This window comes from Berghia stephanieae, chromosome 5 (assembly GCF_034508935.2).
Source record: "Berghia stephanieae isolate SIO BIC M18660-M18661 chromosome 5, UCSD_Bste_1.3, whole genome shotgun sequence".
In the NCBI taxonomy this organism is placed as follows: Eukaryota; Metazoa; Mollusca; class Gastropoda; order Nudibranchia; family Aeolidiidae; genus Berghia; species Berghia stephanieae.
In genome coordinates this window covers 49,839,263-49,858,302 of record NC_088364.1, presented here as the reverse complement: position 1 = coordinate 49,858,302, position 19,040 = coordinate 49,839,263, and the positions used below count along the sequence as shown (strand labels likewise).

At 32.9% G+C, this 19,040-nt stretch overlaps 2 protein-coding genes across 2 annotated transcripts in view; both read left to right on the top strand.

Moving 5' to 3' along the window:
- The first annotated feature begins 42 nt into the window (after window positions 1-42).
- On the top strand, window positions 43-14,117 carry LOC144974150 (sodium-coupled monocarboxylate transporter 2-like). Its single transcript, XM_078917058.1, has 11 exons — window positions 43-374; window positions 1,879-2,019; window positions 2,400-2,529; window positions 4,289-4,377; window positions 4,764-4,879; window positions 6,544-6,611; window positions 7,305-7,391; window positions 7,803-7,993; window positions 9,722-9,822; window positions 11,622-11,740; window positions 13,390-14,117. Exons 2-11 carry the CDS (start codon window positions 1,919-1,921, stop codon window positions 13,474-13,476), a joined length of 1,089 nt encoding a protein of 362 aa, XP_078773184.1. The 5' UTR covers window positions 43-374; window positions 1,879-1,918; the 3' UTR covers window positions 13,477-14,117.
- A 4,365-nt stretch (window positions 14,118-18,482) lies between these two features.
- Window positions 18,483-19,040, top strand: part of LOC144973114 (sodium-coupled monocarboxylate transporter 2-like) — a 173,114-nt gene continuing 172,556 nt past the window's right edge. Inside the window, exon 1 of the mRNA XM_078915160.1 lies at window positions 18,483-18,562. The gene's annotated coding sequence lies outside the window, so the exon portion shown is untranslated. The remainder of the gene's footprint in view (window positions 18,563-19,040) is intronic.

Genomic DNA, 19,040 nt, shown 5'->3' with positions numbered 1-19,040 from the left:
GTGTTCTTTCCTCTTTACATCTTGTCCAAAGGGTGGCATGAAAGCAGTGTTGTGGACAGATACGTTCCAGGCGGCTGTGATTGTGATAGGGCTGCTGGCGGTCTTAATTAAAGGTTCTATAGATAGTATGCAGATGACGTCACTCAGGCCTTTGTTATTGTTTTTGCCATCCGCGTTTGTGAGTTGTTCTCACTAAACTGTATTAACCAGAATATAAAAGTTCATGGTTACACACAGTTTGCGTGTTGGTCCATTATACTTCCGGATGGCAATGTTGTGAACTCCTTGGCCAAGCGCATTCTATCTATACTGGAGGGGGGCTTTGACAAGGCATGGGAGATTGCTAGTGACAGAGGACGCGTTGTTTTTGATGAGTAAGAGTTGTTACGTTTTTGTTGGAGTTTGCATCTTGTCTTTCACATAACTGAGATACTAGAAAATATGTTTTCATGTTTTTAACAAAATAAAATATTGTATCATATCATATCAAACCATATCATATCACATCATATCATTTCTAATCATATCATATCATATCATATCATATCATATCATATATTATCATATCATACCATATCATATCATGCCATAATCATATCTTATCCTATTGTATCATATCATTTCATAAATGCTGTATCATATCATATCATATCATACCATATTATACCATATCATACCATATCATACATACCATATTAATATCATATCATGTCATATCAGATCATATCATATAATATCATATCCTATCATATCACATTCTATCATTTCATATCATATCATATCATATCATATCATATCATATTATTTTACCGAGTTGATGAATTTAGAATCGTCTCTACCAGCAGAGGAACGGACACTGTCTCGGCTCATTTGGTACGATGCCTTTGTTGTAGAACAAATTTAAAACTTTTGTCAGTATGTCTATTCCTAAATCGCCCAGTGCATCCAAAAGCTCAACTGAAATGTTATCTTGTCCATTGTCTTTTCCTTTCTTCATTTCTTTGCAAGCCGCCTCTAGTTCATCTCTTATTATTGTTGTACCACTACCGTTTTCTGGCAAGTCTCTGGAGGCCGTGTCCCTGTCATTGTCTGCGTAAAGATATTCTATATATTGCATGGCAATATCTTCTGTTGGTGTCAGGTCTTCCAGCTTTTGTTTCACGGCATCTTTATATTTTTTCCACGGTTGGCGCATCTTGTCTTAGTATATCAATTTGTCGTTTTGATAAGAAGCTTTAATCTAATACCACATTTTATAGGTCAATCATTGCTGTTGCAATCTGCGCCAGGAATGATTTTTGCTGTTTTAATACAGTACTTGAATCTTTGGAGTATAATGTAGTCAATTTTATTTTTGTAGTGACCTCCAGGATTTATATCCATGTCTATTTTCTTCTGATGTATTGTTTGAACCATGTGCTTACACAGATTTAAAATTCCAAAAATCGTAAATAAACAAAATCCAGTAAAATTATTTTAAATTGTGAGAGTACATACAACACAGCTGCCGGTTGGCACGTAACACATTAATTTTTAACAAGTAACAAAATACTAAAAACTCATATTTCTAATAATTTCAACATTGACTTCATTTTTTGATAACTTTTTCATCCAAAGGTTATACCAGATTGAGGTGTTTGGTCACATCAATGTATCATAGAAAGCAATCTTTATCCTGTTAACTGTCGTACTCTGAAAAACGCATATTTAAAAATTTGGTCAGAAAACACGTCCTTCAAATATGGATCGATCTAAATGACCCACATCTTGGCAAATCTCCCAAACCTTAAACTTCGCGGAAGTTTTTAAATACAAGTTTATCCAGACTACGACACTTAACTGGTTAAATAATGTACTCGTATCATGACGTTTTTCCAGCTACAGCTTTGACCCGAGGACACGCCATTCTGTTTGGTCTATGGTGTTAGGAGGCGCTTTTCTCTGGTTATATGTGTATGGATTAAGTCAGTCCCAGGTTCAACAATGCCTCAGCTGTCCAACCATTAAAAAAGCTCAATTGTAAGTAAATCGAAGGTAATATTGAAAAAATGAAAACATTTAATGCATAACCAATAGTCTTTATTTTGACTTAATCTTCTGCAAAATTATTGAAAATTGAGTAAATGATTAAAAAAAAGCATTGACATATTTAATAATCTTTCCGCTTTAGCATGAATAAGTTACGATGTAGCCGTTTTGTCTTTTAATGAATGAGGTATATTTCAAAAGCATTTTTTCTCAGAACTATAAGGAACAATGAAAACCTATTTTGCTATTCTCTTCTCCATGTTATGTAATAACAGCAGCAGCAGCAGCAGTAGCCGCAGCATCATTATCATTATATTACATTCCCACAACAAAATACATATTATATAATGAATCTTCTCATTTGTCATCAGGGCCTTATTGATTAACTTGCCGTGCATCATCCTAATCACAAGCATGTGTTGTATGGTTGGCGTTATCATGTTTGCTTTCTACAAGGATTGCTATCCAATTGCTCTTGGACTCATTGAAAAGACAGACCAGGTTGGAAAGTCTGTCGATATTTGTCATCGCGTTTTGTTCCTTCTTTTCTCTATTGCTTTATCTAGTGTCTGTTTTCACACTTTAGCAAATATAAACTCTACCGTACTCTGGAATAACCCATATTTAAAAATTTGGCCAGAAAATTCGTCCTTCAAATATTGATCGTTTTAAATAACCCTCATTTTGGCAAATGAAGCGAAGTCCCAGGTTTCAGAGTTTTTGCCAAGACGAGGGTTATTTAAATCGATCGATATTTGAAGGACGAGTTTTCTGGCCAAATTTTTAAATATGGGGTTTTCCGGAATACGGCAAAACTGATGAAAATAATTGACAGATAACATTCACCATGAATCCTGACAGATGGCTTGATGGTTTTTATCTCTTTTATCAAATTTTGTAACCTATCGTCTCAAAACGGTGTTATGTCGGGATTTACATTTTGATGGTAAGAATACAAACTTTGAGCATTCTATGTTTGTAACAAACTGTATGAATTCCACACCATATCGAAAAAAATTAAAAACCCTATCTATCTATCGAAGTGGAAGGTCCCGGGTTCGAGCCCAGCTTCAGGCACTTTCGTTTTTTCTTTTTTTTGGGGGCAAGATTATTGACCCCCAATTTGCTCATTTGAACAACATGGATGACTCCTGTTGACATCAGACATACTTTTTGATGGATTATATATATATATATATATATATATATATATATATATATATATATATATTCCTTCATGGAGTACCTAGGAGACGGGATCTTATGATTCCGTGGCGGATGTGTGTAATTTTTATTTTTTCTTTAACAAATCTATACATTCGATTTTCAGCACATATGCCACCACAATAGCATACCGCTTTGAGACGATGGGTCCTATTTTTAATGTGGAAAATGGCTGGTGTCGCAGAATACCAATCACCAAATCCAATGAATTGTCTTGGGCCAGGGTGACACAGCGGAAATGTCTTGGCTTCAGACCCCGATGGTAAAAAGTGGAAGCGAATGTAAACGTGTATAAAGTTTATCATGATCAAAGGTTATAAGTTGTTGACCAATCTTTTCAAAACGGTATTAACTCGAGGTGGGACGTCTGTTTTAAACTGAAGTTTAAGCTCAGATGATAAGATATGAGTTAAAATAAGTGCCTTTATTGAGAAGAATACATTTTTGTATCTTAAACTTTGTAAACCTTATTTTCCCTATATTTGGATATAAATATCTGAAATGGTGAGTATGAAACAATGCCAGACAAAGCACAAATACAAGAAGAAAAAAATACTTCGAGGAAAGTGCCAGACAAAGAAGAATGAATAATACATACCAAAATTAGCCCAAAAATCAATTCACCCTTTCGTGACAAGCCGGCTGATTTTCTGCTTTACTCTTTTCTTTTTCTTTCTTCTTTGTCTGACACTGTTCCATGCACATATTTCGTATCGGAAGGTTCAAGCCTCACTCGGCGCATAGTTGAATCCTTGAAAAAAGGCTCTTTACTCAGAATCTCTCACCGTATTCAGGTGTACAGTGAGTACCTGGCCGTTAACAGCGTGGTCTCTGTCGGGAAATAAATGGAAATATCGCTTAACAGGCGTCATGTCTCGTGCTACAGGTTACGTGTTGCTGTTGGTCATCAGGGGCCCTTTTGTAAACCGCGTTGAGTACGTTATTAGATATTGCGCTATATAAAAGCTCAAGTACCCAAATTTTATCTTATGTTTTCCGTTTGACCTGATGGCTGACGTTTGTTTCATTTCCAAAGCTATTGCCATTATACGTCATGGACATCCTAGGAGACTATCCGGGAATTCCAGGAATATTCGTGTCGTGCATTGTCAGTGGAAGTTTGAGGTAAATCGTAAGCCGTGGCCTTCTTCCATGTCTGTTTTTGCGGTATGACTGGTATTAACGAATTTGAAAATGCCCTTGATAGGGAACACGTTTTTTGTTTTAAAATACACATAAGTCTGAGCATAATATGTCAATAAGAACAAATATATTGTTTTTTAATTACTATGTGTTGTTTTTTTAATTACTTTTTTATTTTCTATATGCTTTTATCTTTTTTCTCCCTTTTATATTATATTTTTATCTCAAATAAATATGAAATGTGTAAAATACAATATATTGTTACTTATGTTTTAGGGGCACTTAAAGAACACTTAGTCCATTTAAAGGTCCAATACTGATACGATGTAGTATGATATAGGATTATAATATGATTATAATTGTTCCAGCTCCTTGTCGTCTGGTTTCAGCGCCGTGGCGACCGTGACGCTACTTGACTTGCTGGAGCCAACATGCCTCCATAAACTTGACGATTTTAAGACTACTATGTTATCTAAAGGGCTAGGTAAGTCGAATCAAGTGATAAATAAATAATGATATTCAATAAAAGATCATAAGGCTCACTTCCTTTATGCTGCCGCTAAGAAAGTCATTATCACTGTTGTATTCAAAGAAAGGTAGTGGTGGTAGTGGTAGTAGTAGTAGTAGTAGTAGTAGTAGTAGTAGTAGTAGTAGTAGTAGTAGTAGTAGTAGTAGTAGTAGTAGTAGTAGTAGTAGTAGTTGTGGTCGTGGTAATAGTGTAGAGAAAAAAAATGAGGGGAGGAGACAAATAAAGAAGAAGGAGAATGAGGAGGAAGAGAGAGCAATACCTTGAAACAGGCACTTTACTTAAATTTTCTCACTTTACTCATGTGTAAAATGGATTACTTGCTAGTGTCATGGTCTCAAGTGAGTAAAGAGCTACTCGACTATGCATAAAGATATATGTAGAATGAGGCCCCAGAATTTACTAGTTACTATAAATGAAAAACAATTAACGATTTGTTTACAATGAAATAAAAATAATGATGAAATTTAATTAAAAGAGATAAACAGTGATCGTGGCAGTTACAAATAGAGATATGAATATTTTACGTAACTTATGATAATATGTCAGGTTCATAAGTTTACGTTTCCAGGCAGTTGATGGGCTTGGATGATCTATTCCTCTGATAACAGGATCGGACTCGTAAAATTCCACTTCCAGGCAATTGGTAAGAAGTTATTGTGTAGTCCTTTGACAGCGGGCTTGGGTTTGATCCTTGAAGATTATACAAAGTTAAAAGCTCCGGCGTCTTAATGGTGTAGATATAATATCTACAAAGTCCCAAAAGATAAAAATCTTCCAGTATATATATAGGAATAGAGTGACTGGCCGTCCGGCATAGATTGTGGAGAGAAAGTGAGTGTAGAATATTAGACCTATCAGCTTTTATAATAAATGGCTACGTGACAGAATGTAGAACGAAAAGTATTCACTAATTAGAAATTAATTCGAGGGAAGGCTATAAAAGGAAAGACGATCTAATATTAGAAGGTAAAGTTTATCTAAGCCTACCGAAATATAACTGGAGTGAGATGAATTCAGTTCTTAATAAAATAAAATTTAATAAGATAATTGTGAACAACCTTTACTGTGACACTAGTAGCAACATGATCTATATCGAAATAGAATCTAATTGCAATAGCGCCTCGCAGGCATTTTTTAAAAAATTATCACTGACAAGATTTGCTGTTGGCTTTAGCGGCTATTATTGAGCTGTATGTTAGCTCGCTTACTTTTCATCAATAGAAAATCTAAACATAACTCAAGTTTATATTTTGACCATTAGATTATATTTTCAGAAACTTAATCACTTTCTCTCCCGTAGAGCTCACTTTGCGGCGCTGCACTACGACTGACGCCTGGGTTATATCCTTCTTTCCATGAAACAGACTCTAGAATTGGTCTCTGTGGATGAGTTAGGTGACCAGCCATCTCATTTGGATGTGAACCAAATACTTACAATTAAATTTACGTCTAAATCACAAATTAATAACCGGTAAAGAGAAGAGTTGTGTACTTTCGTAAACTGATATTTTTCAATGTTTAGAGATAGTTCAACATGGATTTTCTTAATCTGGTTCACTTATATATTATATTGATTCGAAGCGTTGGGTCCAATATATTTATCTATAATATTTTTTCAGTTTTTTTCTACGGTGTTCTGACGATAGCTGTGGCCTTTGGAGTATCCCATCTTGGATCTGTTTTACAGGTGATCTTTTTCTTCAAATAAAAAGGAAACATTTAGAGCAATACTGAAATAATAGATTTTACATGAGATATTGCGAGGTCACAGGTTTGAGAGTTTTTACCAAGATTAGGGTCATTTAAATCAATCGATATTTGAAAGACGAGTTTTCTGGTCAAGTTTTAAATACCCGTTTTTCCAAGGTACGTCAGTTAACTGGTTTTAAACATTTCCATAAACATTTACCAATTCTGAATGTATATCAGAACGTTGTTCCCCTTTTTTTGTATTAAACTCTTAAGCACGAATTCTTCTTTTGACGACTTAGAAATTCGGCTGGCCATTTTTTTCATGTAAAATTTAAGCGCATTCATCATAAAAGTATTTAATTTCCCGATTACAAATTCTGGAGATCGGATAACTCAGTTGGTAGAGCATTCCCAATCAAAGACCGAGATAGATCATGATATTTTTTTCTGATCCCCTTGTCCACTCAGCAGTGTTTGGGTCGATGGGTCTGTTAGATCTACTGGAAAGTACTTTGTGATAGACTAACGTCTTATCCAATAGTAGCAAGCAATTGTTATTGTCCGTTTCACGCTATAAAAACCAGGATAAACTCCGGCTCCATGCAGGAGTTATGGCTTTACTTCCATAGTTATGGGGGCCATTCCTAAAACCAATATTGTAATTTCATTATTTCACTCTTTCAAACAGGGCATCTACGCACTTTCTGGATTGCTAATTGGGCCTGTGATTGGAATTTTAACTCTTGGCATGTTTTTCCCGTGGGCAAATAAAACTGTGAGTCAATTGTCAAAAAACTGTTTTCAGACAAGTACAAAAACTAAAACACAAAGTTTTTGTTGTATTATGTCTTTGATAAAATGCAAGTCACCTGTTAAGTATTTTTAAAGCAATATCTTTATTTAGTCAGTGTTTCGGTTTATCAAAATAAACACACGATCCCGAACATAAAATAATAATAATAATAATAATAATAATAATAATAATAATAATAATAATAATAATAATAATAGTAATAATAATAATAATAATAATAATAATAATAATAATAATAATAATAATTCTGTTTTACTTTCATCAAAATACACATGTCTCCTTTGTGAGAACTACTACTCTTCTATAAATGAAACCAGTAAATTTAAAGCTCAAATCTACGAGAATTCATGACATAGTCAACTCTCCGTACAGGGCGCCCTTGTTGGTATGCTGGTCTCTTTTGGATATATGTCTTGGATTGGTATAGCCGCTCTAGTCCATGACCTGAAAACGCCAAAATCGCCACTGTCTGTCTCAGGTTGTAACTTTTCTGCAAGGCCCACCATACCCGCCCCTTCTCTCCATACATCAACCGTGAAAGCTTCAATATACGATGATGACAAGTGGGTGACTTAGTTGCATAGTTTTGTTTCATATTTAAATCAGCTCAAATTTGTAGGTGAAGCTCATGACTATTTTACATCGATATTATAAGATAACAGCAAACATTGTTAATGCTCTATTTTTACCCGACGCAAAGCAAATATTATCATTTCACGAAGAGAGAAACAGTTGATTGATTACCTCAAAATAAATTTCGATTTTCTGGAAATCTGTTTAGACAATGATGTTTGTAACTTCGCGCATGATTCGTCTTTGTCCCTCGTATGTTCAATTTTTGTGTGATGTGACATATTATGTTGATTTCAAGTCGTCTAACCTCATTGAGATTAATGTCTGGCGACTTATTGATAACTTGATCCTTGGTGATACGAGGTCAGGAATTATTTGTGTTGATGAGTTCGGAATTTATTCCATTTGAAATAATCGTCTGACCTCCTGGAAAAAAATCATCCTCTTCAACTAATCCAGATGATGGCCTTGAGCCTTTGTCCCATAAAACATAATTACTGGCCAGTTTCTGAGAGAGAAAAAAAAACAACAACAGAATTTTAAGCTAGTGTAGCATATCCGATGCTTAAACATTTTTGCTTTCGACTACTGCCAAAATATATTCCTGATATGGTCATATTAAATTAACCAACAAAACTATTGTATCTGAGTTATTGTATCTAAATTCTACCAATCAAACTATAAACGTTAAAGGGTTCACATAGCTGCGCTTGTTGGTACATTATATCCGGATGGCGGGTGTTGTGAATATTTTACATAAACGCATAGCATCAATTGGTTGGTGAGGAAACTCGGTGTCTGGACTGACTTGATTCCGGCGTGCCGTTGGTGACTTTTGTTTGTTCTCATTTACTCCCTACCGACCATGTTTGTTTTCATTTGCTAAAGGCTCTAATATTCCAATACTCATGTATCGTCTAGTATCGACCTACTTGTCTAATTTTCTTTCAAACTTATCATTGTTTATCTTTTAAGTGACTTTGATAATATTTTAGAATAAATTTATATTTATGGAGTTAACAGACAACTTGCATTCCAAAGTATGATATCTTTGTGATGTGGGCCAAACATTTTAATCGTTTGACTTAGTTTTTTGGAACTATGTCTAGAACTGGTCGTTACATTCTTGAATTTCGTGTAAAAAAGAATTAATTACTATCAAATAACAGGGAACAAATGTGTGATGTAATAAAAAAAACTGGTTCTAATGCCATTGGAAGTTAAAAATCGCTATTCTGGAGAACTGGATTCATACTTTGTGTAATTTATAGAATTAATTACTATCAAATAACAGGGAACAAATGTGATGTATAAAAACTGGTTTTTAATCGCTATTGGAAGTTAAAAATCGCTATTCTGGAGAACTGGATTCATACTTTGTGTAATTTATCTTCTGCTGTCAGAATGATGGGATCTTATTATCTAATTTAAATGCATGCTTGTCTTCAAAAAAGATCGTCCATAATCGCTCTTTTACGTCCCGTCATTTTAAGAATCTGCCAATACATCCTGCTAGTATAATAGTTATGCCACCATATCATTCAATATGTAACCTTTTCATTACTAGTCATCCGAAGGTTTGACTATATATTCACTTCCAATAAGTTTGGAACCGGAAGAGTAGAATGCGTGACGTCAAGAATTTTTACTTATATTGTAAAACAGCCTTTCAGTAATCAATTCTCTCAGTTCTTTTTTTTTTGTTCTCTTGTTCACAGGGATCCCTTCATGGACTTGTATCGGATGTCGTACATGTATTACACATTTGTGGCCACGATTTTAGTTCAAGGCATCGGACTCTGTGTCAGTTTTCTAACAGGTAATCGATGCTGCTCCCAATGGTATTTAAATGTTGAATTATCTTATAACATATTAAATTATTATTATTATTATTATTATTATTATTATTATTATTTATTATTATTATTATTATTATTATTATTATTATTATTATTATTATTATTATTATTATATTATTATTATTATTATTATATATTATATTATTATTATTTTTATTATTATTATATTATTATTATTATTATTATTATTATTATTATTATTATTATTATTATTATTATTATTATTATTATTATTATTATTATTATTATTATTATTATTATTATTATTATTATTATCATCATCATCATCATTATTATCAGTGTTTGCCTTGCTTTCTTGTGGATTTTACTTACTTGATTTGTTGATGAAAACATTATATTCTTATATGAGTTATATTGGCAATTGCCTAAAAATATACTTTTGAAACTATTGAAACTATTGAATAACGGACAAAAGCTCCATAGTAATCATTACAACTGATATTATAAAATAGCAATTTTGCCTTCCAACATAATTGGTAAAGGGTATTGAGATATTTCATGGAAAGCGCTCAAGAGGTGTTATTTATTGTTGTTATTATTATTATTATTATTATTATTATTATTATTATTATTATTATTATTATTATTATTATTATTATTGTTGTTGTTGTTGTTGTTGTTGTTATTATTATCATTATTATTAATTATTATCATTATTATTATTATTATTATTATTATTATTATTATTATTATTATCATTAGTGGTGTAGTAGTAGTAGCAGTATTAGTAGTAGTAGTAGTAGTGGTAGTAGTAGTAGTAGTAGTAGTAGTAGTAGTAGTAGTAGTAGTAGTAGTAGTGGTGTGTAGTGTGTGTGTAGTAGTAGTAGTAGTAGTAGTAGTAGTAGTAGTAGTAGTAGTAGTAGTAGTAGTAGTAGTAGTAGTAGTAGTAGTACTAGTAGTAATAGTAGTAGGAGTAGTAGTAGTATGAGTTATGGCACCAAACGTTCTTTTCAACAAGAGTTAAAGGAGTTAAATATATTCAGTTGATCTTATGTGGCCTTGTTGTATGGCACTCAACCCCTAACCATTAACTCCTTGGTTCAAGTCCGATGTGGCTGCCCAAAGTTGAATCCTTGTAATAAAAAAAAAAGAAAATGAGTGAGTTGTTGATTTTTAAAGTTAACTATCTGGTAAGATAGGGTGGCATTGACTGTGTCTTCTATCCCCTTATATCTGTTTTCCAATTTGCTTTCTGTCTTTGTCTTGGAATGAGATTACTAATTTTTGTCTTGGCCATGACTGTAGTGCTTCGCTGGGACGGAAACAGTCAATCAAATGCATTGTTATTATTTTGGGAGATGATATTTTTTTCCTTGTAAATCCTCTGTATGTTATATATTGTTATATTTGTTATTTTGAATGCATAATGTAATCAATTGAGTGTATGCCTCTTAGTGGGGATTTGTGCTGGTGTCTGGGTGAGACTTTTAAGTGATCTCAAACTAAGTACATTAATGTTGTGCCCTAGGAATCTACATCTTTTCCCTATTTGAACCAATTACTCTTTGCCTTACTTTTTCTTCAACTCCTTTTAATTGTAATTCTAGAATATTTTTACTATCCAATTTTCTTTCTTTTTAATGGCGCTGATATGACCTAAATGTGTTGCAAGCGACTAACACCCTTTAAAACAAAAACAAAGCAAAGTGAACTATTCCGACTACAATATATATGTCCTAAAAATTACGAATTTTAATATTTTTGATAGTCGTCGGTATGTCATTTCTTTTTAAACCAGGTTATACACGTCCAAATACATTAGATTCCAAGCTGATATGTCCTGTTGTAGATAAATTCCTGTCGTGTTTGCCTGACAAATGGAAAGAAGTTTTACGTTGTGGCATCAGTCATCAAGAGGTATGCATGTAGGCCAGTCATTTAACCCTCTTCTTACCAACTACAGTAAAATCGTCACATTTGTTCTGTACATTACAATAATTTATGAAAAATCTTTGTTTTATAAAGCTTGTTTTGCTGCACAAAGTATGCATGTCTAGTGTGTACGTAATTCGAATGAATTTGAGTGTATAAAGTCAAGTTCTGTGTTGGGTAGGTATAACATTTCTGGAAAAATCATGAATATGGTCGGTAAGGAGAGAGTTAATTAGACATTATGATCTGAAACATCTTAAGGAAAATGTTCTTTAGTGTTCTTTTGAATTGATTAAATGCATTTGTTAATTACTTTGGTATCTTAAGCCTCAAATCTTTGGGATGTCTTTTTTTTTTTTTTTTTGCATATTGTTTTCCATGAGAGGCGCGGTACCATTGATTACTACCACCACCACTACCAATTTCACCGCCACCACAGCCACCACAATCATCGTCATCGTCATCATCATCATCATCATCATCATCATCATCATCACCATCATACCTTTCATCATCATCATATTATCATGTATACTTTATACTATTATTATTATTATTAGTTATTATTAATTCATCATCATTATTATTTTATTATATATTATATTTATTATTATAATATATTATTCATTCATCATCATCATATACTATCATATCATATTATTATTATTATTATTATTATTATATATTATTATTATTATTTTATTATTATTATTATTATATTATTATTATCATCATTATTATTATTATTATTATTATTATTATTATTATTATTATTATTATTATTATATTATTATTATTATTATTATTTATTATTATTTATTATTATTATTATTATTATATTATTATTATTATTTATTATTATTATTATTATCATTATTATTATTATTATTAATATTATTATTATTATTAATATTATTATTATTATTATTATTATTATTATTATTATTATCATTATCATTATCATTATTATTATCATTATTATCATGATTATCATCATTATGATCAACATCACTGTTAATATCTATGTTGCTATTATTATTATCGTCGCCGTCGATGTCATCAGCAATATTCCTTCTGACGAAGCATAGGAAAAGACATGGTGACATGCCACATACTATTTCACTGCTTTTCTTTGAGAACACTTCAAGGAAGTCCCGGTTTTGAGATTTTTTGCCAAGACGAAGGTGATTTAAATCGATCGATATGGGAAGGACGAGTTTTCTGGCCAAATGTTTTTAAAATGCGCGTTTTTCTTGAGTAAGGCAGTTAAATGGTTAATTTTAAAAATGACTTTGGCTTGTAAAACCAGTGTAAATTTTTTTTTAAAAACTACAAAGTATGACCCACTGTCTCAAACGTTATTATTTGGGGTAAAACATGTGGGAGGAAGGCATTTTAAAGTTAATATTATGACAAGAATTGTGAAATTTGGGCTTTTCCGAGTTAGATTTAATCATGATATCAATTCTCCCAATAAGTCATACCATCTTAACCCAAATTATTGTTTTTATGATAAATTCCTTTTTAGGAGCCAACCGCTCTATCGTAATACTGCTTTGAGATGATGGGTCACACATTTTTACCATTATTTTATGACTAATGTATTTCTATTATTCCCATTCCATACATTACAGAAATATGAAGAAATAGAAGACTGCAAAATCGACACAATGGAAGCTGATAGTTGTCCTACTAAAATGCCAATCAACAAACTGAAGTAAACCCATATTTTTTCCTTCAAAAGGTGGACATTTTCGTATCAGTTCAAAAAGAGATAAATATCATTTTATTCTGTCAGACAACCGAAAACAAAAGGGACCAAAAGTGTAATGTAAAAAAAAAAACGGGTTCCAAGATGCATAATAGGCTTCAACAGTTATGACGTCACTTCTCTCGTAATGTCGCCCTTATGAAATACTTCTCCGACGAGCATAAAAGTGTATCCAGAGAAAAAAAATTCTAAATCTGATCATATTTTGACTTTTATACATTCTGGTCACATGACATGTGAAAAGGTTCTAGCCAGCATAAAGAATAAAAAGTACTGATTTTCTTTGATTAGAACCAAGCTGCTCGTTGCTAGCGGACGTGACATCAGACTATTATTGAATCCAATTGTCCTTCTGGTGTCAGAGTGATGACTTCTTATTTTCTAATTTTACTATATGCTGGTCGTCAATAAAGATTGTCCATTCATACATCCTATATACATATTATACAATCCTACTAAAATAGTGATGCCAACTTATTATTGAATAATATGTAACCTCTTTATTATTTAAAGGACTTGTTACATACACGATACCAAGGAGCATTGGAACCGGAAGAGTAGAAGTATGATGTTAGAACTGTTTCGCCCTATTATGTGCTTGTTTAAATATTACTGTAGTATAATATAATTGTGTGTTGGTCTCCAATATGTCCATAACAACAATGAGGCCATAAAAGTTTTTGGTTATCCAATACATTACTTTTGGTGCACCATGATTTATTGAAATGGCATAATGTGCGGCTATGCTGTCTAGTGTAATGGTATGACTCTCACTTTCGGATCAGAAGGCCCAGAGTTCGAGACCTGCCCTGAATGGCACATAGTTTAGTCCTTAGAAAAGGCTCTTTATTCACATTCTCTCACCGTACTTAGGTGTAAAATTAATACATTTCCGTTGACAGTGTCTTCTCATCGGAAAAAAATGTAATATCGCCTAACAGGCGTCATGTCTCGTCGTACATGTTCAGTGCTGGCTGTTGGTAAAGCGCTATGAGCATGTTTAGTGGATATTGATCTATATAAATGTTCAAGTTTATAATTATTTTTTTTAATGTTTTTTTTTTTTTTTTTTTTTTTTAAAAAAGGTTGTCAACAAGAAATAATTCTTTGACAGTGTGCCTTAGTGTCGGAAGTTATGAATGGATCGTGGATGTAAGCGTCTTTTTGACCATTTATTACTTAACTAATGACAACTAGAAAAATAAAGATATTGGGTTATCAGACAATTATGACCTTTATATCTCCATACATAATGGAAACCCAAACAAAAAATGTCAACAACAAGGAATAAATCGTTTTTTAAAATAACAAACTTGAGCTTTTATATCGGCTAATATCCACTAAACGTGCTCAAAGTGCTTTACAAGGGGTCCCTAGCCAACACTTAACATTTAGAACGAGACATGAGGCCTGTTAGGCGATATTACAAAAAAAATTTCGGACAGAGACAGATTATGATCGTCTAAGTTTACACATCGTTTTTTGTTTCTCTATTGATTCCATTGATCAAGCGGTAGAACAGTGGGTATTTTACTAGGACACATACCATAGATATTAAATCCTCTGTGGTTATCTAAGCGTCTGTTAACGAGCAAATGATACAAGTGCCCGCTCCACAAATTTTCTGAATTCTATCTATAGACTATAAACAAAATTCGCTCTTGTGAAGTTCTGTCAGTTTAGATTCTCAAAATGATTTTAAGCAGTCGGTCCAATCTGATTTAACACGATTTTTAGATTGGTCATAATAAGCGGCCCATCACCTCAAAGCGGTATTATGTCACAGATGCCAGATTTTTAAAAAAGGATTCTAAAGTCAAAATGGTCGTAAATAAAGAATGTTTTTGTTTGTCCCCAGCTTTGAAATCATATTCAATCTCCTCAATAACATAGTAAAAAAACGTAATCTTTGTCCCTTTTTTGGAATATGAATTCATATTTAAAATTTAAATCATACGGGATCAATACAATATTGAGACGTTAGGTCACATATGTGAACCGCCGTCTCAAAACGGTATTATGTCGAGATGAATAAGATGTTAAAAAGTTAAATTAAAACTGAACAGATTAAAAAATATGAAATGTTCGTTTTGTCGTTCGAAAATTCTAAATTCATTCTCCTCAATAAAACATATAAACTCAAAACAAGTCTTAAATCTTTGGCTATGAGTTCAATTTTCGGCATCACATTCATTCCGACTTAATTTCGTATTGAGATAGTGGGTCACATATTATGTCCACATCATTTTCATATGGGGAGATAACCCAATTGCATGACTGACATTGTCGTGTTTAAAATGAATAAACTGGATTACTTCCCGTCCCTCATAGTCTCCCTGAGCTTGGCTCTCATTATATTAATTATAGATAGTGTGCGCTTGGCTAAGAAACTAACAAAATTGCCATCCGGAAGTATAACGGACCCACAAACAAAACTATTTCTAACCTTAAACTTTTAAAACAGTTTAGTGAGAATTATTCATAAACGTAGATGGCAAAAAACAATAACAAAGACCTGAGTGACATCAACTTCGTTCTAACTATAGCCTGATTCTGGGACTTGTATCGTGACTTCATTTTTAGGATTGTACACCGCCTCGTCAGTTGTCTTAAGAAAGCAGTGATCAAGGAAACAACTGGTCCAATAGGGAATGAGATTAGCGGAAGAGTAGCGTCCCTTGATTGGACGTCACCGGAGGTGAAGTTATTTGTAAACAAACCATCTACAAGCCAAGCGCTCCAAATAAAAAAAAACATATTCATATTTCTGTACAAAAATGCATATCATAATCAACGTTATGCGTTTTTGTACAGAAATATGAATAATAAATTTTGTATTTGGAGCGCTTGGTTTGTAGTTGGTTTCTTTACAATTAACTTCTCCACCGGTGACGTCCAATCAAGGGACTCTACTCTTCCGCTAATCTCATTCCCTATGGGAACGATCTTTATTCCAACCAAGTCATCGATCACATGATTTGTCCATGTCCAACGATTGGATATTTCTTAACAAATGTAAACTCATTGTTTATTAAAGCTGTAAACATACCCATGTGTCAAGCTGAACGAAATGACCAATCGTGATGTTTGATATTTTAAAAGCTGTGAACACTTTTCACTATGTTGGTCACTTTGAGCACATTTTGCAATGTGACCAGTGATCTCGAGCACATAGAAAGGTACGAATATAGATAGTATGCACTTGGCCAAGAAGTTCACAACATTGCCATCCGGAAGTATAACGGACTACACACAAAACTATGTGTAACTATGAACGTTTATAGTCAAGTTAATACAATTCAGTGAGCATTACTCATAAACGCGGATGGCAAAAAACAACGTCACTCAGGTCTTTGTTATTGTTTGTTGCGATCCACGTGTATGAGTAATTCTAACTAAACTGTATTAACCCAACAATAAAAGATCATGATTACACGGTTTTGTATGTTGGTCCGTTATATTTCCGGATGGCAATGTTGTAAGTTTCTTAGTCAAGCGCACACTATCTATAGATAGAACGAAGATGACGTAACTCAAGCCTTTGTTATTATATTTTGCCATCCGCGTTTGTGAGTGATTCTCACTAAACGGTATTAACCAGACTATAAAAGTTCATGGTTACACATAGTTTTGTGTGTTGGTCCATTCTACTTCCGGATGGCAATGTTGTGAACTTCTAAGCCAAGCGCATACTATCTATAGAAGGAAGGAATTTGACGTGACTCAGCTCTTTGGTATTGTGTTTAGCCTGCCATTTTTATGAGTAGTCCTCACTAAAATCCTAACAATAAGATCAGATTATAAACGTTATAGGCGACACATAGTTTTGTGTGTTGTTACGTTATATCTGGCTGGCGGATGTTTTGAATTTGTTTTTTTGTTTTGTTTGTTTGTTTGTTTTTTTTTTTTTTTTTGTTTTTTTGGGGGGGATTATTATCATATTATTATTATTATTATATTATTATTATTATTATTATTATTATTATTATTATTATTATTATTATTATTATTATTATTATTATTATTATTATCATTATTATTATTATTATTATTATTATTATTATTATTATTACTATTATTATATATTACTACTACTACTACTACTACTACTACTACTACTACTACTACTACTACTACTACTACTACTACTACTACTACTACTCTACAACTACTACTACTACTACTACACTACTACTACTACTACTATTATTATTATTATTATTATTATTATTATTATTATTATTATTATTATTATTATTATTATTACTGGATGGAGTTCCTGACCTCCCATAGTGGGAAGGGTGGCACTTACAGTGTCTTCTATCCCCTTATATCTGTTTTCCAATTTGCTTTCTGTCTTTGTCTTGGAATGAGCTTACTTGGTTTTGTCCTGGTCCTGGCTGGATGCCCTGGCTGAGAGTTATTGTTTTGGGAGATGATATTTTTTCCCTTGTAAATCATCTCTCTGTTATGCACTGTATTTTATTTTGTATAGAGTCTACATATTATATAGATAGTATGCAGATGACGTCACTCAGGCCTTTGTTATTGTTTTTGCCATCCGCGTTTGTGAGTTGTTCTCACTAAACTGTATTAACCAGACTATAGATAGAATGCGCTTGGCCAAGGAGTTCACAACATTGCCATCCGGAAGTATAACGGACCAACACACAAACTCTGTGTAACCATGAACTTTTATAGTCTGGTTAATACAGTTTAGTGAGAACAACTCACAAACGCGGATGGCAAAAACAATAACAAAGGCCTGAGTGACGTCATCTGCATACTATCTATAAGAGTTCATGGTTACAGAGTTTGTGTGTTGGTTCGTTATACTTCCGGATGGCAATGTTGTGAACTCCTTGGCCAAGCGCATTCTATCTATATGATTTGTAAACATTTGAGTGTGTTCCTCTTAGTTGTGACCTGTGCTTAATGTCAGGATGAGATATTTAGGTGATCTCAAACTAAGTACTTTGATAGTGTGCTCTTGGAATCTACATCTGTTTCCTATTTGTGTGCTTTGAAATGATTTTGTGAGTAAAACTGCGTTTTTATCTCTTATAATATTAATATTTAGATGCATGCACTATTTAACTGCATTGATACGACATGGCTCTAATAAATCATTATCAGTAGTATCTTATGAGAATAATCAACATTACAATGATTTTCTACTAAAACGTATCTATCTATCTTGTTTTAATAGTGATATGATACCAATGTGAAACTAAGAGGCTCGACATAGGATTGAAAACAACACTGGAGCAAATATATTTAGGAATTAGCTACGATATTGTAGTTTGTCCTCTCTACATCGATATTTCGGACCGCTTTGGCAATCACCAGTACCTGATGGTAAATGTAGTAGTAACAGTTGTTGTTGTTGTTAATTGTTGCAGTGATCCGTTAGCGCCATAGATGACTATTAGGTGATTCCGTCTTTGCGCACAACTGTTGTATAGATAGTATAAAGTTGACGTTACTCGGGTCTTTGTTATTGGTTTTTGCCCT

Excerpts from the sequence above, each read along its gene's own strand:
- LOC144974150 (XM_078917058.1), top strand. The coding sequence starts at position 1,919 with ATGGTGTTAGGAGGCGCTTTTCTCTGGTTATATGTGTATGGATTAAGT. Across the intron at positions 2,020-2,399 it reads ACCATTAAAAAAGCTCAATT|GGCCTTATTGATTAACTTGC; the intron begins GTAAGTAAATCG and ends ATTTGTCATCAG. Across the intron at positions 9,823-11,621 it reads CTGTGTCAGTTTTCTAACAG|GTTATACACGTCCAAATACA; the intron begins GTAATCGATGCT and ends TTTTTAAACCAG.